Raw genomic sequence first — 24,488 nt, 5'->3', positions numbered from 1 at the left:
TTTTCAGAACTCAGCCCTGTAAAATGTTGTACCTCAAAGGGGATGGGCACAAGTGCTTGATGTGCTGCACAAATCAACACAATGAGCCCTTTATGAGCCCTTCTGAAACAGTGGGGGAAAGGGCCACATAGATATTATTTTGAGGATGTGTATGGGTGGTGGGAGTGGGTATGATTGCCCTGAACTTCTACCTGACTAATTTAATGTGCACCCACAGAACCCTGGGTTCATACTTGTGCAAAGAGGATTATATGCAGGGCCTTTTTTTGGTAGAAAAAGCCCAGCAGGGACTCATTTGCATAATAGGCCACACCCCTTGACACCAAGCCAGTCGGAACTGCATTCCTGCTATTAAAAAAGCCCTGGTTCTATGAATGTAGGAAGTTTGAAGACAAGAAAACAGGATGTGTGGATGCTGAAAGCAGGCACAGTGCAAGCGATCCTCCTCGCTCCCCCAGGAGGCCAAAATAACACAAAGACACCACTCTGAAGTTTCAGAATATGCACCCTCTTATTGCCAACCTCATAATGTCGAGTCCCAGCAAGCTTTCATAGAAAGATTCATCATCAGACCATTATATCCTATTTTTTCTTCCATCATGCACATTTTCTGGGACAGAAAATAATCGCGCGCATTCTCTGGAGGCTTTCAAAGAAGTTGTTATGATGAAGACCATCAGAATAGCAGCTGCCGAGTGCATCTGCCGAATCTATGCCTTCCTTAACATTTTAAATGCTGACAGTCACACAAGGGATTTCCACTGCAATCCTAACCCGAGTTACACCCTTCCAAACCCATTGCCGTCAAGAAGCTTTAAAAGGATGTAGTGCTGATCAGGATGGCACTTTAGAATGTGAAGTTTGCTTGTTAATTGGCCTAGCTAGATGGTAGAAATGCAGAGCAGCAACTTTTACATCAGGAGAAATATTCAGCTAAATATCCAAATGCATTTTAGTAGGTCTCGTGCAGATTCCCAGCATTAAGAAGAGTGAACATTCTGGCTGATGTCCCGCTAGCCTTGTCCTGCATGCTCCTCTTCTCCACGGCGCTTCCAAATGATTTTGCACAAGCTGCCCTGAGACTTCAAATCGTTCCACCACTTTCCCATGGCAAACAAGATCCTCTGAAAAATGGTTTCTGCTTGCTGTGGGAAAGAGGTGGGGTGAATTACAGCCCCCCAGCAACTTGGGTGTAATTGGATGGAAGCGTCATAGAGAAGAGGAACACGAGACTGGGGCAAGGCTAGTGGGGAATCAGTATCTCTTTCATCAGGTGGAATTATTCAGGTCAGAAACTGGGTTTGATTCCCCACTCCTCCACTTGCAGCTGCTGGAATGGCCTTGGGTCAGTCATAGTTCTCACAGAACTGTTCTTGAAAGGGCAGCTTCTGGGAGAGCTCTCTCAGCCCCACGGGGTGTCTGTTGGGGGTGAAGGGAAGGTAAAGGAGATTGTGAGCCGCTCTGAGTTTCAGAGTATAGGGCGGGATATAAATCCATCATCTTCAGCGGTCATTTTGTAGAAAAATAAGTGGTGGAGCTCATTTAGGGATTGTTATGCAGCTGCAATACTATTCAATGGACAAGGAGGTGGAACTTTCAGAAAGGTTCAGGAGCTGTGCTGAATCTCACTGAATCTGAGGCCTGATCATCATCATCCTTTAAATGGGAGATGCCAGGGAATGAATTGTGGGTCTTCTACATGTCAAGCAGAGGCTCTACCACTGAGCCACAGCCTCCCCCTCAATGTTGCTAAGGTCCCCTTTCCTAGATGTTGACACCCCCCCCCCCCCAATTCCTTCTTTCCTAAATTCACTTTGGCAGCCATGGAAGGAACTAGAAATCATTCACTTTGGAGAAGGCAAACACATGGCCCTCCTTTGCTTATGCTAACAAGAGGCCAAAACCTTCAGTGGGAGATGGTTATGCTGATGGAATATTTGCATGCCTACCCATCACTGTGAGAGCTGACAAAGCCAGCCACTCACCTCAATCTATCAATGTAATTTTGTCAGCAAACTTAAGTCCCCTTCAGTGCACAATCTAATTCCTATCAAGCTGCTGGTGGTCTTGATTACCTTGTCGAATGCCTTCCACTAGCCTGCTTCAGGCATGGTTGCCGCCTCCACACTGTTGGCTCTTTTGGCAACCTTCTGGGATGCCAACCAATGTTCCCTCTAAGCTGCAGAGTCTTGTGAGCAAAAATTCTACTTTGTGAGCTACTGGCATTAAAGCTGTGATCTACTGTATAAATTAGTATGCTCTGGGGTCATCTTTCCTGAGCTAAAAGTGTGTGAGCTGGAGGCTAAAAATCTGTGAGCTAGCTCACACTAACTCAGCTTAAAGGGAACACTGATGCCAACTCCTTTAACTCAGAGCCAGAAAATCCAGAGAGGATTTTCATAGACTCACCCAAATTCCTGGACTTTACAATTATTTCTTTGGTATTCCTCACAGGAAAAGCTTTCCTTTTCCAAAAGGTCAGCGCTGGAAACAGAATTCTTGTGGACTTTCAGCCACCTATATACAACCTGGACTAATAAATCTAAAGGTAAAGGTAGTCCCCTGTGCAAGCACCAGGTCATTACCGACTCATGGGGTGACGTCACATCAGGACGTTTTCATGGCAGTCTTTTTACGGGGTGGTTTGTCATTGCCTTCCCCAGTCATCTACACTTTACCCCTAGCAAGCTGGGTACTCATTTTACTGACTTTGGAAGGATAGAAGGCTGAGTCAACCTTGAGCTAGTTACCTGAACCCAACTTCCGCTGGGATCGAACTCAGATCGTGAGCAGAACTTGGACTGCAGCTTACCACTCTGCACCACGTTTAGCATCCTTTATTATTAACATTTACTTTCTGTAAACACCTTTATTGGGTTGCTGATTTATAACCACATAAAATAAGCACCACTAGCATATTTATATGACTTTAATATATGTGTGTGTGTATATTTTTATATATATACCAATTATATCCATAAACACACATATATTTCTGCCACCATAAAATAGTAAAATAAATGCTATACTTTTTAATGTCGGTTGTTTCCAAGAGGTGGCTGGACGCTTAAAGTAACAATGGAAGACTAAGAAAGGTTCGACCTTCCCTACAAGAAAAGTTAAAAGGTTTGCTAATCAATAAACATTTTACTAATGGACAAGCCTTATGTGCTAAGTACTTTCCGAGGACGTTTCAGTCAATTTCTCCCTGGATTTTGCTGTCTTGTAAATCCACGACAGGGCCCCACCCCCACCCCCTTCTTCTTGTGTTTGTACTCTGAATGTGGGGCAATTAAAATCAGTATTAGAAAAGAAATGCAACAGAAAAAGGCAGGTGTCCTTATGAACAACATAAAGCCTAGCACCGTAATTTAAAAGCAAGACCGCTGCAGAAAAAAAAAAAGCATTTGGATTTAAGTCTACTGAAACTTGTACTGATTAAGCTTTGTCGAGATTAATCTCTAAGCCTTTACTTCCAGGAGATCATCACTCTAAGAAATGACAGTATGTTGAACTTTTTCATTAACTGCACTAGAGTGGGCAGGAAAGGGAAGCAGAAATGGATTTTTAATACCTTAATGATGTGACTGAAGGGGACAACAATGCGAACGACAGGGATGAAACCATTGACACATAAATGACCCACAGGTATACACAATGCAACAAGGAACAACAGCTTTATCATTTCGCTCATTGTGCTAGATGCTGTGCTGCCTTAAAGAAAAGGTGATGAAACAGGTACCCTAAGTTCCATCTGTGTGGAATAAACTGCATTATTTGGAACGCCCTGTTGTTGAGATAGCTTGCTGACATTTTTTTTTTAAAGTTTTAATTCATAATCTACAGAGTTCGAATGCTATTTGACTATTTAATATCAGGCATATTATTTAATATGAATAACATACTGACTACAGCTGTCGTCCAATGAAAGTAATTTTAGTCAAACATTTTAATCAATTAAATTCCCATAAATGTTCACATGACTAAACAATTCTGAATGAGGAAAAAAGGATACTCTTGATTTAAAAAAAAATTAGATGGTGTTTGTATAATGCCACAGTCAGTGGCATCTTAAAAGAGGAGAAAGGCTTTGCTCTTCTAAGATGACATCTGCCCTATGTATTTTATGTTTGTATAATGTCACAGTCAGCAGCATCTTGAAAGAGGAGAAAGGCTTTTCTCTTCTAAGATGACATCTGCCCTTTGCATTTTTGTAAGCATTTCTATTAAAAACGACTTCTTTAAAAACCTGTGCAACTTTACTAATTTTATCTTTTAGAAAATAAGAGTTAATCTTACCAAGCAATCTAGTATTATAAAATCAAAGGGACCTCCAGAGTCATCTAGTCCAACCCCCTGCACAATCCAGGAAATTCACAAATACCTCCCCCCCCCTCACACCCCCAATGACACCTGCTCCATGCTCAGAAGATGGTCACCCCCCACCCCACCATGGATCTCTGGCCAAACTGGCCTGGAGAAAAATTCCTTCCTGACCCCAAAGTGGCAATCAGCATTTCCTTGGGCATTTATGAAAGGGACACAAAAACTAAGCACTGATGCAACCCTTCCTGCCACTCTTATCATGTTCTGCCCAAGTTCACAGAATCAACATTGCTGTGAGATGGTTATCTAGCCTCTGATTCAAAAACTCCAAAGAAGGAGAACCCATATGTCATTACATATCAGGCCAAATCATTCATGCGGCAGACAGGCAGCATGCAGACAGGCAGAAGTCATTCAGATGGAGGACAGGTAGGCAGTCAGAATAGCAGATGGGGAGCAAGGTAGCCTCTATCAATGACAAGATACTTGGACTGAGGAAGAGCAGCAGCTCTTTAAGTGAAATGGAAGTAAAAGACCTTTTGCATCTTTGTATTTTCTAGGTACAGAGGATTCTCCCAGCTTAATTCACCTTCAGTGGCACAGAGAGGAGAAAATAAGCATCTGATGTGTAAGCTGCTCAACTAGTTCCTGTGACCACGTAGGTGAACACAACTAGATGCATTCACTGAAATATGCTTTGGACTGTCACTACCAATATGGCAACATGCAGGAACAAAAGATAAAGTAGAAGCTGAGAACAAGATGACGAGAATATTCAAGTAACAGTGGCAAGGAGAGATGCAGGAAGGAAAGCAACAATGGGCAGATAATCTTTAAGAAGACTGAATTCTTGGAAATCACAAGGACTCAGACCACTGCTAATCCTGACCACCGTGAATGCTATCTCATCGCGTTTGCAGAAAGTGAAGCTTAATTTGGAGAAATGTAAGGAGTTAAGTATAAAATAACTTCTGAATAAAATGAATGACAAATCTGCAAAACTAACAAATGACAAAACTAACAAATGATAGCTTGACTTGAGTCTGCATGAGAGCCACTTTGGTGCAGTGGTTAAGTGTGTGGACTCTTATCTGAGAGAACTGGGTTTGATTCCCCACTCCTCCACCTGCAGCTGCTGGAATGGCTTTGAAAGGGCAGCTTCTGTGAGAGCTCTCTCAGCCCCACACACCTCACAGGCAATACTCCCTCTAAGCTGTGAAGTCTTGTGAGCAAAAATTCTACTTCGTAAGCTACTGGCATTAAAGTTGTGAGTTTACTGCATACATTAGCTTGCTCTGGGGTCATTTTTCCTGAGCAAAGACAAAAAACAGTGTGAGTTAGAGGTTAAAAACGGTGAGCTAGCTCACACTAACTCAATTTAGAGGGAACACTGCTCACAGGGTGTCTATTGTGGGGGAGGAAGCTGAAGAAGAAGATGAAGAAGATATTGGATTTATATCCCACCCTCCACTCCGAATCTCAGAGTGGCTCAGAATCTCCTTTATCTCCCCCCACCCACAACAGACACCCTGTGAGGTGGGTGGTGCTGAGAGGGCTCTCACAGCAGCTGCCCTTTCAAGGAGAACCTCTATGAGAGCTATGGCTGACCCAACGCCATTCCAGCAGATGCAAGTGGAGGAGTGGGGAATCAAACCAGTTCTCCCAGATAAGAGTCCGCACAACCACTACACCAAACTGGTGATTGTGAGCTGCTCTGAGACTCTGAGATTCGGAGTGGAGGGCAGGCTATAAATCCTCCTCCTCTATCATCATCATCTTCTTCTTCTCTTCCTCCTCCTCCTCCTCCTCACAAAAGGTAGCTCCCAATGCAATCATCAAACTAACCTGTTCTGTCCTCAAAAATACACATTATTAAGGGAACAGTTCATATACAGCTCTCCTTTAAACCTCTCAGTGTCAGCAGTATCAGTAGTGAAGATGCAGGTTAAGCTGCCCATACTGAACCGGTGCCACTCAGGCACCTAATATGTGCCCAGTTGCAGCATGAGCCACTTGGGTTGGTATGGAAACTGAAGTACCCTCCTTTGCATTTTAAAACAGATCACTTTTTAAAAAAATCATAATCTCTTCTGTTCCAGGCATATAAATATGACATTTTCATTGTCAACCATCCAAATGGAAACATCCAAACTTTAAACTGGCCCACATATTCCGAGCAAGTGTTGCCAAGTTAATATATGCAAATGAAGTCTCACAACTGTACAGAGATTAAGTATCATGCCACTAGAAGAGACGTGAGGCTGGTTACTACTCTCGATCATGCTAAATTAGAGCTATGCTATTGGCTGTGTGTAATAAGCACAGCGAGCATTCTTAAACAGTTCTGCATGCGTTACGATATCTCTGCATAACTATATCAACAATAAAACACCTGCTAAATTGCAGATTTCATTTGCACCGCGTAATAACTGCAATGCAAATAGGTACCGTAGAGTCTGATCCTAGGAGGAAAGGTACCATGACCAGGGGCCGAAGGTCCCCCGTTCTTATTCCGACTTATGTAGCAGCATCTGTGTACAGAGTAACATGCCAAAGGCAGGACCCTTCTCCAAGGAGCTTCCGATCTAAATTTAGACTGTGGACAAGCAAGGATGAGGCAAGGGATGAATGTGAGCCAAACCAGCCACGTGAATCTAGGCTTTTTTTTTTTTTTGCAGCTGACAATGAGGACTTGAGAACTAAGGGTGGGATGATACACATTACAGGACAAACAGGGGATTCCCGTCTCTGTTTGCCTCGTGACGTTAATGCCACTGACTACCTTTGTAGGGGAGAATAAGCAAGGGAGAAAGAGTTGTTAAGCCTTTCCCCTGCCTCCAAATTCTCCCTGCAACTTCTCTGAACAAGACTGTTTCAGCCATTATCTCCATCCCTTGGCTACAAGACCAGGCTTCACGGCTTACAATGTGCACATGGCAAGGGGAGACGCACACACCTTTCAATTATTCTCCACCCAAATGCATCGTTTGCTCCCTCTTTCCTGATTCCCAAAAATCTGAAATCGTGTAAAGCATGATCGTCTTAACCTATGTAAAATGCAAGAATCTCAATGTAAAATGTGAGAATCCACAAAAACAGCAAACCTGACACAAACCAAAGAATACATTTTTGAAAACAAAAACACTTGAAACTGACAAAATCTCACCTAAAGCAGCCTAGCAAGTCAATATCAAGCCCTGGGAAACAAGAAACATGGGTGGAAAGTGGGGAAAGCAATTTTGGGAACCTGCAAACACTGATTCCCAATATTCACGTTTAATATGAGAGAGAGAGACAGAGAGAGAGAGAGAAAGAGAGAGAGACAGACAGACAGACAAAGGCAGAAACAGAGAGTATTTGTGTGTGTGCGCGCACACATGTATGTGTGCACATACCTAGAAATCATGGTGACCTCTGGTGACCCCTACTGGAGCATGGAGGGCATTCAAAGAAGTGGCTTGATACAGCCTGCCTCTGCCTCCTGGTCCTGGTATTCCAAGGAGATCTCCCATCCAAGTGCTTGCCAGGGTGGACCCTGCTTAGCTTCTGAGAACTGACAAGATTGGGCTTGCCTGGGCTATCCAGGTCAGAGAAATTCCGAATATTGCCATGATTTTTTGGGACAAGCATTTTTGTATTCCAAAATAATCCTGGCTATAGCTAGGAGACCCAAATATATCACACAAAAATACTGATAAAGATTTCCCCCCACCAAGATGTATTTTCAGCTCGATTATATTCAAGTACACATCCCAAATGGAACCCTCCTTGATGGGCAAGGAAGACATTGTGGAATGGCCCTATTTATGGGCACATGCTTACAGGCACCCCATAATAACTTTTTAAGGTGGTTCACAAATGGTTCTTCAACACCTGAATTCACCTGACTATCTAGGAGCTGACAAAGCCCCATGATGTGATTTGCAGAGCTCAGTTCCAAAAATGGAGACTACACACTTGTGAAGCATTCAAGACCAGTGTACTCTTCACTCATAGCGATAGCTTTAAACATGATGGGCACAAGCATATCTTTTCTTGAATTGACTGCCAGTGCTGGGGATAAATTCCCATCTCCACCCTGCCAACTAAAATCTGACTCCCAAAACCTCCCACCCTGCCAACTAAAATCTGACTCCCAAAATCTGGGCCTCTCTCTTCAGAGGCGATGCAGGGGGCAGCTATAGCCAGGACATTCTCGGTAGTGGCACCATGGCCTTTGGAATGCCCTCCCTCTTGAGGTTTGTATGGCACCTGCCCATACTCCTTTGGGCTTCAGAACAAAACATTTCTTTTTACACAAACATTTATTTAAGGGTTTTATCTTTTTAGCTCTTCCATGGTCTCAGGTCTGTTTTATAGATATTGTTATGCTGTTTTTATATCCCTTGTTTTTAATGGCTTGCATTGTTTTTATATTGATAATTTATGTTGATTTTGTGATGTTTTGTGAAGAAATATATATATATTTCTTTCAAGCTTTTGTATCCATCAGGCATGGTACCCAATCCCAATTAGTCTGAATTTGTTATTCAGTAAAAGGTATAGCCACCACATCTCTCAACACTGTGGAGTCTAAATCATAAAAATGCTGCATGGGTACTGTCATTTTCTATGCATAATTCAGTTGAAACTGGGATTTTAATTTTCATGAAGTTGACTATATGGAACCTGATTTGATAAATACTAAATATACAGATTTGCTTAGGAATTTTAGGAACTTTTATGGGAGGCTTCATGAATTTTGAAACATTCTATGGACCTTGCATTCTTACACTCCTTTTTCCTTTTAATCTCCTTGACCATGGTGAGAGGGCCAGAAGGAGTCTCTCCACAATCAGAGGGCCAGAAGGAATCTCTCCTAAAGAGAAATCTTTCTTTCATACACCAGTATCATACTTGAGGATGTCTGCTGAACATTTGGTTACTTGGCTCAGAGAGGACCTTGCAATTGCCAAGTGAGAAAGCACTTGCGCAGCCTTTTAAAGATCATACTTTTCACCACATTTCTTTTTCTTTTCTGGTAAGCACCAAGGCCAGCTTCAATTTCTGCTTGCTCTTCCCTTGCCTGCTTCTGGAATGTTGGCATCTGCAGAAGAACTTGATCCCTTTGATCCACAGCTGCATTAAAACATAGCTAAAGGGCATGAGAGATTTGGTATGGAAATTTTGTGCCCACAAGCTGAGTTTCACCTCTTGGAAAAGACAGTTCTGCCCAATTTTCAGTACAATTCCTGATATCACAGAGCTGTCAGATGAAGACAGGCTGATTCAGGAAACTCTACAAATGACTTCGCTTACCTGTTTCTAAATACTGAACCAAGACTATGGTAAACCCTTTTGCTGTTCCACATCAGGCCACGGAAATTAAATCAGAAGAGGTTCTGGCTCAACATTAGGAAGAACTTCCTGACAGCTAGAGCAATTTTTCAGTGGAACAGGCTTCCTCGGGAGAGGGTGGGCTCTCCTTCCTTGGAGGCTTTTGAACAGAGGCTAGATGGCCATCTGACAGCGATGAAGATCCTGTGAATTTAGGGGGAGGTGTTTGTGAGTTTCCTGCATTGTGCGAGATGATCCTGGAGGTCCCTTCCAACTCTATGATTCTATGATTATGTGACACATGCATACATGCACAATATCCATGTGTAACATTATATGCATGCTGAGCTTATTTTCTACATACAAAGGCTTATATGCAACAGGACCAACCGGAAATATATTCCCACTCTTGAATTTAGGAATGCTCAAATACTGGTTACTTTGGTTCATACTTTGGTTCATGTTGCAGCTATGAACAGGGTGCTGATTTTTCAATGTGCAGTAGGAGTATGTGCTCAGAATATATCAAGCCAAATAAACACCCCAAAATACCTTATTTTTTTCATTTGGCTACCAAAATACCACACCTGAACAAAAACCAATATTATTTGGCTTTTAGTTGGGCACAGCTAGAAGACATTAAAAGGGACCACAGTCTCTTTAAATGCCTTCTGATTTCACTAACCAAGTCGTGCTTGTTATGGTGGCACAACAGTGAGAAAACGCATTATACTTCTGAACTCCATATGGACAGTCCCTGGAATAAATTTGGGTTTCCTGAATATTTCTTAGCATCCCAATACATGAGATCCCAATACTGAATGTTGATATTTTTTGGGCCCAATAGACCCAAATTGGAAAAATAACATGTTTTCTTTTTGCATACCTCTAATGTGCAGTTGGACTCTTTGCTAACCCATTCACAGCTGTTCAGCAGGTTGCTTTGCTGTATTAACTCCTAACCCATGCATTGCATTGTAACTAGATTTTCACTCATGCTTAATAGTTCTGCTGTAATGTGCCTTGAATTCCAGTGAGAAAGGCAAATTATAAATGACAATATATAGATAAATCAGACACAAACCATATATATAGAAGAGAGAGTCCATGTATATATAAAATTTCTTGTCACTGTGTGACACAGAGTGTTGGACTGGATGGGCCATTGGCCTGACCCAACATGGCTTCTCTTATGTTCTTATGGAAAAGACAATAGTTGAGGGCAGCTGGGAAAGAGGAAGACCCAATACGAAATGTACTGACTCAATAAAATAAATTAAGACCCTTAGGCTGCAAGTCCTGAGCAAGGCTGTTAATGACGAGATACTCTGGAGGTCATGGGATATTTTGGAGGTCATTTGTTCATAGGTTCACCATGAGTCAGAAGCGACTTGATGGCACTTAACATGCACACACATATATCCAGGGCTTTTTTTGTATCAGGAACTCCTTTGCATATTAGGCCATGCATCCCTGATGTAGCCAATCCTCCAAGAGCTTACAGGACTCTTAGTACAGGGCCGACTGTAAGCTCCAAGAGGATTGGCTACATCAGGGCTGTGTGGCCTAATATGCAAAGGAGTTCCTGCTACAAAAAAGCCCAGCATATATCTGTCATAAATAAATCCCATATCTTAATTCAGTTGAATTGTTTGGCCAGCAAATAGAAGCTATACAGTGAAATCATTTGGAACAATGACCAATAGTTAGAAATCTCTAAAATTTGAAATCAATACATAAAATTTCATGATGAATTCTACAAGCTGCTGAGAAAATAATTAGTGCAGCTAATAGGGACCTGTTGGTTAGCACCCATTAAAAACCTCTTTAAAATATCAACATCAGAACAACCTGGATAATTATTAAACAGATGGCAAATTATATTTGACTGAGCTTCCTGATAAAAGTGACAATAAAACAGTACATGTTCAACTCATTCCACCTCTTCAGTGCCACATGGACAGGTTCTCTCTTTCATGGAAGTCTCTTTGTATCTTCCCCCTAAAACTGCAAATACTACTTGTTGGTGTTCCTCTAAGCAATTCCGAAAGATGCTAATGGCTGTTGATCAGTTTGAATCAGCAGAATCTTTGCACAGCTTTGAGAAAGCCCAGTTCAAACTTGTCCAGCAGGTATTCACAGCTGTTCAGGAAGAACCAAACAAGCTGGATCACCACCTTTGAACATGGTGAATTTGACCATAAAACTTATTTGTGGTGAAATTTGAAGCACCTTTACATGAATTGTGAACCAAGACATGAAGGATGCCACATTTTGCTCTCTATTTTTTTTTTTTTTCAGGTAAAAGTGAATTACAGTGCACCACTTAGAAACAATGTTCTGATCACCAGCAGCATTTCAGTCTTTAAAATCACAGGCTTCTAAAGTTCTTCTGCAATTACAAAGATAAGGAATGCTCGCTTTTTAAAAGCACAGAAATTGATATCTGTTCCAAATAGGAAAGGAGGTACAGAGGCACCTTCTTGCTGCCTTTCAGGTAATTTAACCCAAACAATTAAAAAGGTCAAGAAACCATCTACCATGATTATAGATCCAGGTGGGCAGCCGTGTTGGTCTGAAGCAGTAGAACAAAGTTTGAGTCCAGTGGCACCTTTAGAACCAACAAAGTTTTATTCAAGGTAGGAGCTTTGGTGTGCTTCAATACTTCCTTAGATACAATGGAAAAAGCGAAGAAGTGTGCGTGCACAAAAAAGCTCCTACCTTGAATAAAACTTTGTTGGTCTTAAAAGGTGCCATTGGACTCAGACTTTTTTCTACCTCTACCATGATGTTAGTTCAATTATAAAAAGTAGTAAAAGGTAAAGGTAGCCCCCTGTGCAAACACCAGTCGTTTCCAACTCTGGGGTAGCGTCGCATCATGACGTTTTCACGGCAGACTTTTTACAGGGTGGTTTGCTGTTGGCTTCCCCAGTCATCTACACTTCCCCCCCAGCAAGCTGGGGACTCATTTTACTGACCTCAGAAGGATGGAAGGTTGAGTCAACCATGAGCCGGCTACCTGAACCCAGCTTCTGCTGGGATCAAACTCAGTCATGAGCAGAGACCTTGGACTGCAGTACTGCAGCTTTACCACTCTGCGCCAAAGGGCTCCTGTTAGTTCAATTATACTGGTTGGTAAAAGCAATATACTGATTGGTAAAAGCAGTATGCCTACAGCACTATCATAGAATCAGGCCCACGTCAGAAGAACAAGCAATTCAAACAGTTGCTTTGGGCATCAGTGCTTTTTTATGAGTACCAATAAAGAACCATGTGACCAGAGAGCAAAAATCCAGCTTCCTCTGTGGCACTGCAAGAGGTCTCTGTACACATCTCTTGTATAGCCCAGTACAGCTGCTCAGGCAGTAAAATTCCTTGAGATGACCCTGCTAAGAGCATAAGGAACAGAACTACCAATTTATTCCTGTTTCTCTATAGCAAATCTCCGCAAAAGAATATTGTAATACTAATAGGGGCAGTGTTGACACTCTGTGTAGATGCAAAATTAACAGTTCCTGCCTACCTACCACCTCCACAATGGGGGAGATAATAATAATAATAATTAAATGATATTGAATTTATATCCCACCCTTCACTCTGAATCTCAGAGTGGCTTACAATCTGCTTTACATTCCTCTCCTGCAACAAACACCTTGTGAGGTAGGTGGAGCTGAGAGAGCTCTCACAGAAGCTGCCTTATCAAGGACAACTCCTATGAGAGCTATGGCTGACCCAAGGCCATTGCAGCAGCTGCAAGTGGAGGAGTGGGGAATCAAGCCCAGTCCTCCCAGATAAGAGTTCGTGCACTTAACCACTACACCAAACTGGTTCTCAATACATGCACCTTGGTGGGTACTACCTAATGCAAGTAGAGTTTTCAGCCTATAGCTGGAACCTGGAGATCTCCTAGAATTATAATCATTTCCCAGGCTTCAGAGATCACTGGAGAAAATGGCCATTTTGGAGGGCAGGCCTTACGGTATTATACCATGCTGAAGTCCCTCCCCTTCTTAAATCCACCCCTAAATCTCCAAGAATTTCCTGACCTAGAGTTGGCAACCCTACAAACAAGTAGAACACTATTTGCAGACAAACTCTGTGCACACAATAGCGTCTGTGCACACAAGAGAAGCCATGTTGGATCAGGCCAATGGCCCATCCAGTCCAACACTGTGTCTTCTCCCTGCACCTGCCCCATAAGTCACCAAGTTCCAGGTGAACTCCATCTTCTGTAGGATTGGCCTGCAGAAGCCAACTCCTTCCCTCATCCGAGTCCTTTGAGTGGGCTCTTTCTATTCTGGCAAGCTGGAATTCTTCCTCTTCATTGGCATCCTTTCAATCAACTCCAACCCTGACAACCCTGGACCACCCCTCCAGTTAGTAGGACTCATTCCGATTTTATAGATTTCAAGGGTGTTGCAATTTTAAAAATTCAGCTTGCTCAGGGTTGACAATGAACTCCCCTTTAAAAAAAAAGTCTGGCCCGACTGAATTTCCACTTTCAAGTATTTTCAGAGATATGTTCTGATGACATTAGATTGTGAGATGAGGTGGGATATACATTTTTAAAAGAGGGGATAAGTCAACCAAATGTGGTCTCGAGTACAATGTGTAAGCATAAAGGCTACGTCATTAGCAAAACTAAAACATTTAAGGTGGCAGCTCATTTCTTAATAGTCAATTATCTAGATACTGTTGATTTTTTTTTATAGCCAGGGTTTCACGGTACCTTTTAAGAGCTGCGTGTCAAGTAGAAATATGGCAAGCAAGCCTTCTCACATCACTACATTCTGTGCCAGAAAAACATTCACTTTTTGAAGCTCTATCTGTCATGCAACTCATAAAATCATGGAGATTCCTGTGTAGCAGTGTTCAGAGCTTGAATAGGATACTGAGAGTTTTTGCAAGGATTGGATAGGTGCTCGGTTTGAAATCCCTGAATTTCAAAAATAGTTTGTCATCTTGCACGGGGGGGAGGAGGGGCTGTCTCTTTGAGAAGTCCAAATCCCTTTAACATATACTATTCTTTGTGTCATGGATTATATCGGCATGCAAGAAATATATTGCCTAAATATGTAGCTACATCATAGATTTCGTGGGTAAAGCTGGGCAAGTCACTGTCTTACAATTTCTGTTCTTCTCTAAAATGGAATTTAAAAAAGAGTTGAGGGGGGGATAAATGTGGTATCTATTACAAAACCCTTCTGCACTGTATATGTGCATTAGAAAGGAATTATTTTATATACTGTTGAAACTTGGACAGACCACCCACCCAATAGTCAATCCTGAAACGGAAACTTCTACCTTCAGTCCATCTTAGTGACTTGATGCCACTAAGTGATTTGCTATATATACTGCACAATTAACTATTCCTTTGTAGATTCTTAGGCCACTGACTTCACATTGATGGGTCTATCAAAGAGAAAGCTGTAATCCAAATAATCTAAGGCACGGATGTCAAACATGTGGCCCAGGGGCCGGATCAAGCCCCTGGAGGGTTTCTATCAGGCCTGCGAGCAAGTCTGCTTTCTTCTCCCTCTCTCTTGCTTCCTTCCATGTCACAGTTTGCTTTGCCAGGCTTGCTCAATCGCACAAAAGCTACAGAGCAAAGCGTCTATTTTCTCCATTGGCTGAGGCTCCTCCCTTGGGAAGGAAGGACAGCTTGCTTTGCTAGGCGTTCTCAATCACACAGCAGAGCTTCTGAGCCAAGCCTCTTTTCCTTCTATTGGCTGAGGCTCCACCCCCTCCTTATCCCCTGGGGAGAGAGGGAAAGAGCCAGAGCTTCCTTTGTCCAGTTCCCTGGATCACACTGGAGAAATATAACATCTTTAATTGTGTTTGTCTGTGTCCTTTATAAAGTTTACATCTCTGCTACCTGGCATTACATTTCATGACACACACAGCCCAGCCCGACAAGGTCTCATATATGTCAGATCTGGCCCTCACCAGAGAATTCAACGGGTTATAAATGCTCTAGCTAACCTGAGCATCAGAAAGCTATAGATGTTTCAGCTATTGCAGTTGGGTCTGACAGGAACCCCAAAGCTGGTACAGGAACCCCAAAGCTGGAGGACCCTCAATAAATCTTCACTTGAAAACCTCCAGCCACAGGGAGCCTACTATCACCTCATTAATTAGTTCCATAACTACTCTTACTGTTAGGAAGTTTTGCTTAACATGTAACTGAAATCTTCCTTCCTGTAACTTTAGCATGTTAATTCTAATTTTGCCCACTGGAACAGCAGAGAACAAGACTCTGGAGTCTTCCATGGAACAGCCCTTCAGTTTCTGAAGAGAACAATCATATAACTCCCCTTCAATTTGTTTGTTTCTTCTTCTCCAGGCAAGATATCCAGTTCCTTCAACCTCTGTTCATATGAACATGTCCTCCAGGTAGGGCTGTGTTGTGTATGTAGACTGCATGTTTCATGTTCCCTTAACTAGTGGTTCCTACCGGCTTCATTGGAGGCCTGAGGCCTGAGCTTGGGACTCAGGGACAATGGGCAGTAGGATTCAAATCCCTCCTGCCCTGGCCCAATCAGAGGCCCCCTGCTGGTTCAAACGATCCAATGGCATTCTAGCGCAGGAACCCAGGACTCTATAAAGTTAGCCCCATTCAGCAGTCTTCTAGCCTACCAGTTACCATGCTGTAATTCAATAAAGAGCCATGATCACTGCAACCTCATCTCCTCGATGCATAGAATCCACTATATTATAGGTTGCCAGCTTCAGGTTGGGAAATACCTGGGAATTTGGGAATGGAAGCAGAGGAGAGTGGGCTTTGGGGAGGGGAGAGACTTCACCAGGGTATAATCCTTCCAGCAGACCACCTTCCAGCAGGTGAACTGATCTCTGTTGCCTAGAGATCAGCTGTAATAACAAGAGAGCTTCAGCCACCACCTGGAGACTGGAAACTCTGCCTCCAGACTCTTCAACTGTCTTCACTGCCCTCTTCAGAACTTTTTCCAGTTCATCTACACTTTTCTTAAAGTGGCACCAAAGACTGGACAAAGTATTCTATACGAGGTCTGGCAGCAGAGTTGTCAACCTCCATGCAGGGCCTAAAGATCTGGAATTATAAACGATGTTCAGACAACAGAGGTCAGTTCTTCTGGGGAAAATGGCTGCTTTTGAGGATAGACTTGCTGATATTCCCCTCCCCTCCCCAAGCCCACCCTCCCAAGACTCCACCCCCAAATTTCACAACACAGAACTGGCAACCCTGACTAGCATTTTTAATTAAGAAGTAGCCTGAATCTTCCCATCTTTGCATCTCAGTCCGAAAACTAATTTTCTTACCAAGATAAAACAAGGATTATTACATGAAAGCACTGGGGAAATTAAAGAAACATACACATGTGCATACCATCCTCTTGATGCCATTTTCAGTTTCACTTTGGTATTCTAGAAAACCCAGTTATACTGGAATGCCTTGATACCAAGGCAGTTTCATCAACAGAAATGCCAAAATGGAAATGCTCACAAATTCCTGCTTCTAATAATAACACAATCCTCAATACAATCCCCAAAGCAGCCTCTCTTTTTTTTTTTGGACTTCCATTTTATGACAGATAAAATCTTCAATTACTTTCAAAACAATATTCAAATACCCCCCACTCCCACCCCTTCCCCTCCACAATTCCCCTGGCAGTCAAACTGGAGAACTCTACAATTATTTTGCTTTCTCAAGAATCCAGTATATTCAACATAGATCGACACTAATGCTGCTGAAACGATCATCCTCTGCAATCACCAGTCAAAGGTACTTTTTAAAAAGAGATATGTTTTCACCGTGGACGAACAAAACACACAAGTTTGCCAAAACACACAAGGTTAATACTTTATGTTCAGGGAATGCATCGCAGTTCTGTTCCATACTGATACTGGGGCTGAGACAGTACAAGCTTTCCACACTATTACTTAGAACACACGGACACAACTGTTCTTTAGCCAGCCACTTATGAAACAGTTTTCTTGTAAGAATTTCTGCAGTATCTCTTTTCTTAATGAAGGAACTGGCAGAGACTCCATACATAAATATACAATAATAATAAAAAGAGTGCCTTTAACACACATCATTAGATTCCTTTTGCCTATTTGTAGTTTTTTTTTTAAAGGAAACTTTTATTAAGACCTAGAGAATGAGGCCTACATATCTTCTCATTCCCAAAAATTACATACAGGTAATGGATCACTTGGGATCGACCAACATTGCTTGCCATCATATGGAAGCTTCCTATTGTCACAGAACTCTTCAAGCTGAACAGAAATGAGACCACCAGGAACCTGAGAAAAGCTGATTAAAGATGCAAAGGAATTGTTTGGGGTTACTTTGGGTGGTGGTTTATTTGCAAAGCTTTTAGCAGAGATGTGGAGGGCCCATTAAAACACCAGGAAGTTACAGCAGTGTTGCAAAGACCCACAACCTCCCTTTAAACTTAATTATTAATTTTAATACACCTCCTAGGCTTGCTTTAGGTGCCCAAAACATTAATCCCACAATAAACAGAGTAGAGAAAAGTGCACTGCACCCCCACTCCTTAAAGGCACAGTCTCTCTGTTCTTGGAATCAAAAGTGGGGCTTCTTCCTCCCCCCCCCCCTCTCCAATACACATTTGAGCAGAAAAGCTGATAAAGTTTATTATTTTTCTTTTTAAAAATGTCACCCTGAACAAGCAAGACTCTTCTGTGTTATTTTCTGATTTCTGGACCTAAGGAAGGATCAACCAATCCATTCCCCCCCTTCCCCCAACAACCTTTAAAACACAGGCACATACATATCTACAGAGAGAGAAAGGGGGAAAGAAGAAAACATTGCAACTCTCAGCATACCAAGCTAGAAAGAAACTATTTTAAGAATTGCTAGCCTGGGGGGGGGGGGGGGGCAGGAATCTATTTTAATTAGCCCCGAACTATATCTCAGCCAATATCTGGAGCAGCAACATCACAATCTCTTTAGGTGACAACAGAAATGCAAGAATCTAAAATCTAGAGCAAACGGATTAATCTTTTATTTCCCAGTAGGGCACACGGAAGGAGAGCGGTGTTTGTTGGAGGAGGAGGAGAGTACTCTTCCGTTCTGCCGCTGCTGTACAAGAGCATCTCTGAAATCTTTTGCAACCTGCCAGCTCCATCTCAAGTGCCTTTCCTACATGCCACCTTTTCTTATCTGCACCTATTACTCAGCCCCAGTGAAGCGACTGGTGCCTTGGCAGCTGTGGAAAGTTGTTTCAAGACAAGATGAAGGTGAGCTGAGAAACCCACATTTTATGAAACAGAGGAGGTGAGCCGCTGTCCGTCGGTAGGTCAAACAAAGGGAGGTGACTGCTAAGGCTGGCAGAGTTTGACTGACCTTGCTTACACTGTGCCTCCAACAGCAGCGCACAGAAATTAAAGCAGTGGAAGCTTTTCTCAGCGCGGTTAGAAAAAGCTTCACTTGTTAAATGTCGCTGTGCCACAGTTGCTGCGTCTCTTCATGAGTAGGGCCGGGGTGGAGGGGGGGAAGAAGTGTTAACTCTGCTAAGTCTGTGTGTGCTCACGAAGAAAAATGAAAAGAGATCATAAGTAGCATTTAGGATGGAATTAACATGCAATGATTTCCCTCTATACTTTGCGGAGACACCTTAACTACATTTGGCCTGTAAATACAACCGGGTTTCTCTGTCAAGGCAACAGTGCTAGACTGCAATTTCATCAGTACAAATCTGCTTTTGATCATTTGGGGACACATCTGGGGGAAAGGGAGTTGTTTAGGATAGCTACCTTGCAAGAAAGTTGCAAGAGCAAAAAAAAAAAGGTTTGTTCCAATAGGAAGAGACCCCCCCACACACACCTTGTTCCACCTTGTTGTGTTTTCTTTTTAAAAGCCACAAAACACCCAGCAAGCTCCAGAATGAATTTCTTCCAATGCATGTGGACATCATATGGACTAAAAGGCACAACAATCCATTACAGATAACGCATCATTTATACACACGTTCAGCATAGCAAAGTGCAGCTCAAAGGCAACTCTGCTCATTTGGCAACTCCTCTGGAGATGTTAAGTCACACACGGTCAGAAATGAAAACGCGAGAGAAGCAAGCAAACAGACAAGGCATTCAAGGCATACAGATCTATATTTGTCCTCCACGAAAGAAAGCCAACAGCTTTTACCTGCTCTTGTTGGGCTTGTTTCGCTGAAGCACTTTGCTCCTTAGCTGTAGTCATGTTCACCTACTACAGTCCACTGCAGTGTCAAAGAAGAACTCACAGGTCTGCGTGCATGGGTTTGAGAGTGCGTGGGTGCGTGTGCATGAGCATGCAAGAGAGAGGCAGAGAGAGAGAGCGTGCGTTCACAACTGTGCAAGTGTTTAGAGGCACAAAAGCTAAAGGAATATAAATGAGTAACTAGTCCATCACTTAATCACCAGCTGAGAGAGCTCTCCTCACACTTCCCCCTTCCCCATGAAAATTTAATGCCGCCAAAAATATATACATACATATGTGCCACCCTGAATCTGCGTGCTCTCTCACTCTCTGTCTTTCTTTCCTCCCCTGTTCTGCCTCTAAAATTTAAATGAGGAGCATGAAAGAGGAGAAAGCAGGATGCTCAGAGGGCTTCTTCAATTAGCAACAGCCTCCGCAATCGTCACAGAAACAATAACTGCTTGGCAACCAGGAACTGGCAGCTCAGAGCTGGAAGACCGCGATGTGGTACTCCCCCCCTCCCACCTCCACAGCCAGTCTAGGAGGCAGCCGCGCATGCTCCAAAGGCAGCATCGGAACAGAGTGTGTGGAACAGAGCTCAGCAGTCCATTTAACACCCAGCTTTTTGCAATAAAGAATCAATAGGGACAAATGCTGAGCAGGCACCTCCTATAAACTGTCGCTCTGTTATGCTCTCTCACTTTGGTAATGTGGGCTCTTCAAAAAAGAATCCATGGAAGACTCTCCTTGAAGGGTTGAAGCAGTTTGTGTGTGCCCAGTGGTTTTTTTTACCTTTTCCCTTCCTGGTGGTTTAATATGAGAAGAGCAGACTTGTGGACTGAAGTTTATGTTACAGTCTCCAATTGAAATAATATCCCTATCATACACTTAACATTCTTCAAGAAAGAAGAGCCCTGCTGGATTAGACAAATGGTCCATTCAGTTCACACCGTGGCCAAACAGTTCCCATGGACAGCCAACAACAGGGCTTAGAGGCTGCAGGGCTTTTTTTGTAGCAGGAACTCCTTTGCATATTAGGCCACACACCCCTGATGTAGCAAATCCTCTAGGAGTTTACAGGGCTTTTCTTACAGGGCCTACTGTAAGCTCCAAGAAGATTGGCTACATCAGGGGGTGTGGCCTAATATGCAGAGTTCCTGCTACAAAAAAAGCCCTGGGTTGAGAACCTGTTGCCTCCTGACTCTGGGATTCAGAGGTTTGGCATCTCTAAATGTGGAGGGTCCCCTCAGCCACTGTGGCTAGTAGCCATTGATAGACTTATCCTCCATGAATCTATCCAATCCCCTTTTAAAGCTGTTTATTCTTCTGGCCATCCCAACATCCTCTGGCAGCGAATTCCACATTTTAGTCATTCTCTGTGTAAAGTTGTATTTAATTTGTCCATCCTGAACCTACTATCCATCCATATAAGACTTTGCTGGTCTTAAAGGTGCCACTGGACTCTAACTTTATTCTACTGCCCATCTTTTTCATTGGATGCCCTCAAGTTCTAGTCATTTGAGAGAGGGAGAAACATTTCTATTTGCTAACTCTCTCCACCCCATGCATAATTTTTATAACTATCTACCATGTCCCCCAATTGTTTCCTTTCTAAACTGAAAAGTCCCAGATCGGTGGGTCATTTTGGTGTAGTGATTAAGGGCATGGTCTTTAATCTGGGAGAACCAGGTTTGACTCCCAACTTCTCTGCAAGTAGCTGCTGGGTGATCTTGGGCAAGCCACAGTTCTCTCAGAGCTGTTCTTTCAAGAGCAGTTCTCAAAGAGCTCTCTCAGCCCCACCTACCTCACAGGGTGTCTGCTGTGTGGAGAGGAAGGGAAGGAGATTATAGGGCAGTCTGAGACTCCAAGTGAAGGGAAGGATATACATTCAACTTCTTCTCTTCAGATTCTTCAGCCTTTACTCATAGGGAAGGTGCTCCAACCCCCTAATCATCTCCTCTGTACTTTTTCCAGCTCTGCAATCTTCCTTTTGGAGATAGGGTGACCAGAACTGCACACAGTATTCCAGTTGAGGCCACACCATAGATCTATACAGCGGCATTACAATATTGGCCATATTGTTTTCGCTCCCTTTCCTAATATTCCCTAAAATAGAGTTTGCCTTTTTTTTTTTTTTTTTACCAAAGCAGCACACTGGGTTGACACTTTCATTGAGCTATGACCCCAAGATCTTTTTTCCTTTCAGTTTTAGCAACTTCAGGCCCCATTAGCCTGTTCTTGAAGTTGGAATTTTTTGTCCCAGTGTGCTTCACCTTACACCAACATTTGCCGCACTGTTGTAATTATTTGTTACTAATTATGTGTGATTATGTGGCACTTTTCACATCTTATTGGGAGAGTCCATGCCCTCACCAAAAGTCACTGGAAATACAGAAAATGGAAGCCCACAGATAAAGGATAATGAATATTTGCATGTTTTGAAGTCTGAGAAGGGTGCCATTCACTATGGAAAGGACATTTACAATAGCTTCCTTGCAGCAACCTTAAGACAATTTATAGACTACTGAATTAGCTACCATGTAGTCCGAGCTCTCTGCTCACGACCTGAGTTCGATCCCAGCAGAAGCTGGGTTCAGGTAGCCAGCTCAAGGTTGACTCAGCCTTCCATCCTTCCGAAGTTGGTAAAATGAGTACCCAGCTTGCTGGGGGGGGGGGGGAAGTGCAGATGACTGGAGAAGGCAATGGCAAACCACCCCATAAAAAGTCTGCCGTGAAAACGTCGTGATGCGACGTCACCTCAGAGTTGGAAATGATGGGTGCTTGCACAGGGGACTATCTTTACCTTTTTAAATATAAAATAGCTGGTTCTGAGACCAACTAGATCTGAAGCCAGATCATTAAAGACCAACAAGATGTTGGGGGTATAAGCTTGAGAGTCAAAGGGAACCTTGACTCTTGAAAGATTATACCCCAAAATCCTTGTTGGTTTTTAAGGTCTCAAATCTTGCTGTTCTACTGCAAACCAACATTGCTCCCCTTTAAAACGTGTAGAGACTGAATCCCTTGAAATACAACTTCAGCCCTGAGCAGAAAAACAACAAGATAAAGTTCTCTATCAACTTTTTAAATAGTTAAAATGTGGAAAGAAAAGTGTTTCTGGTCATACTTTTTAAAATTCCAGATTAATATATCCAGAATTGGTCCTATACTCATAATCAAAAATATAACAACACATAGGATCAATGGAACTGTGGATAATATCTGCTTTTCTTTTTCAGCACCCTGATCACAACTAGTGCTGACCAGCATGCATGTATTATGTTGACCTGACATATGTTACTGGAACCTGGTTGGATGAGCAAGGGGACGTGGATGCATCTCAGCTGTGCCTTGTCAGTGTTCTTGATATGCTCTGGAGGGTGGAGTGGTGTCGCTACCTTGGTGCCAGTTTGGTGTAGTGGTTAAGTGTGCAGACTCTTATCTGGGAGAACCGGGTTTGATTCCCCACTCCTCCACTTGCAGCTGCTGGAATGGCCTTGGGTCAGCCATAGCTCTTGCAGGAGTTGTCCTTGAAAGGGCAGCTGCTGTGAGAGCCCTCTCAGCCCCACCCACCTCACAGGATTGTGCTGTGGGGGGAGAATATAAAGGAGATTGTAAGCTGCTCTGAGTCTCTGATTCAGAGAGAAGGGCAGGGTATAAATCTGCAGTTTTCGTCTTCTTCTTCTTCTTTTTATTTATTTATTTATTTATTACATTAAATTTCTATCCCGCCCTCTCCGCAAGTGGACTTAGGGTGGCTCACAACATTCATTTACACAATTAATATCAATAAATCAATAAAACATCATTACAATTAAGAGTGTCATGAACTTGACCAAACAGTCTGTACCAAGCTCACTACATTTTGGGTGTTTTCTCCTCATATTAGGCTCTCAAGTTAGAATTGGGATTGGCTCATTGCCTGCCCCATCGCCGTGAAGTCTTCCTGCCTGAACTGAGCTGTTTGATGTCGGTGCTGAAAATCCCCAGACTGTCATGTATTTGAGATCTCAACATCCATATGGAATCCTCACTCTCTGATGACCATGAATCTGTCTCAGTTGACATTTAGTAGGTCCAGGTGCATCTGTTGTTCTGAGCAAGCCACAGTAATGATGATCTAGGTCTGGGGTAGTCCTCTGCAACTCTACTATGAAGGTCAGATCAGTATCTGGTTGGTTTTAAGTAAACATGTGAGGGATTAATGAAAACGATACACCCATGGAGAACAGTGGACCCAAATGGTTTCCCAGAAACTCTAAAGGATTTTCCATATGGTATGAATTCTTCATAGAAGCTAAAATGCCTACACTTAGGCTATCACCCTTTGGTCCCAACAGGAGAAGAGACAAGACTCAATGAGGATGAAAAAGCAGTTATGCTTGGAAAAGTTGAAGGCAGCAAGAAAAGAGGAAGATGAAACATGAGATGGGTTGATCCAATAAAGGAAGCCGCAGCCTTCAGTTTGCAAGAACTGAACAAAGCTATCAAGGACAGAACATTTCGGAGGTTATTAATTCACAGAGAAGTGACTGGATGGCACATAACACACACGTAACTGACAAGCATGCAAGAGATATAGCAAGTCTCTGGAACTGGGAAGCATGAAGAGCAGTGGACACAACTGCTCCTAAGCATCCTCTCCCACTTACTCCAGACC

General features: G+C 42.8%; 1 protein-coding gene across 2 annotated transcripts in view; it reads right to left on the bottom strand.

The window, feature by feature from the left end:
- The window catches only part of DPP6 (dipeptidyl peptidase like 6), a 697,605-nt gene that overhangs the window by 452,294 nt on the left and 220,823 nt on the right, over window positions 1-24,488 (bottom strand). The window contains exon 1 of one of the 2 annotated variants that reach the window (XM_060248044.1): window positions 19,796-20,358. The exons of the other annotated variant lie outside the window; for it this stretch is intronic. Coding sequence (XP_060104027.1) covers window positions 19,796-19,849 — 54 coding nt within the window. The 5' untranslated portion in view covers window positions 19,850-20,358. Of the gene's footprint in view, window positions 1-19,795; window positions 20,359-24,488 lie in introns of those variants that run through there. 2 annotated transcript variants of the gene reach the window in all.

This window comes from Heteronotia binoei, chromosome 10 (assembly GCF_032191835.1).
Source record: "Heteronotia binoei isolate CCM8104 ecotype False Entrance Well chromosome 10, APGP_CSIRO_Hbin_v1, whole genome shotgun sequence".
NCBI lineage: Eukaryota > Metazoa > Chordata > Lepidosauria > Squamata > Gekkonidae > Heteronotia > Heteronotia binoei.
Note: the sequence above shows the minus strand (reverse complement) of the source record. Positions and strands in the feature narration are given on the sequence as shown.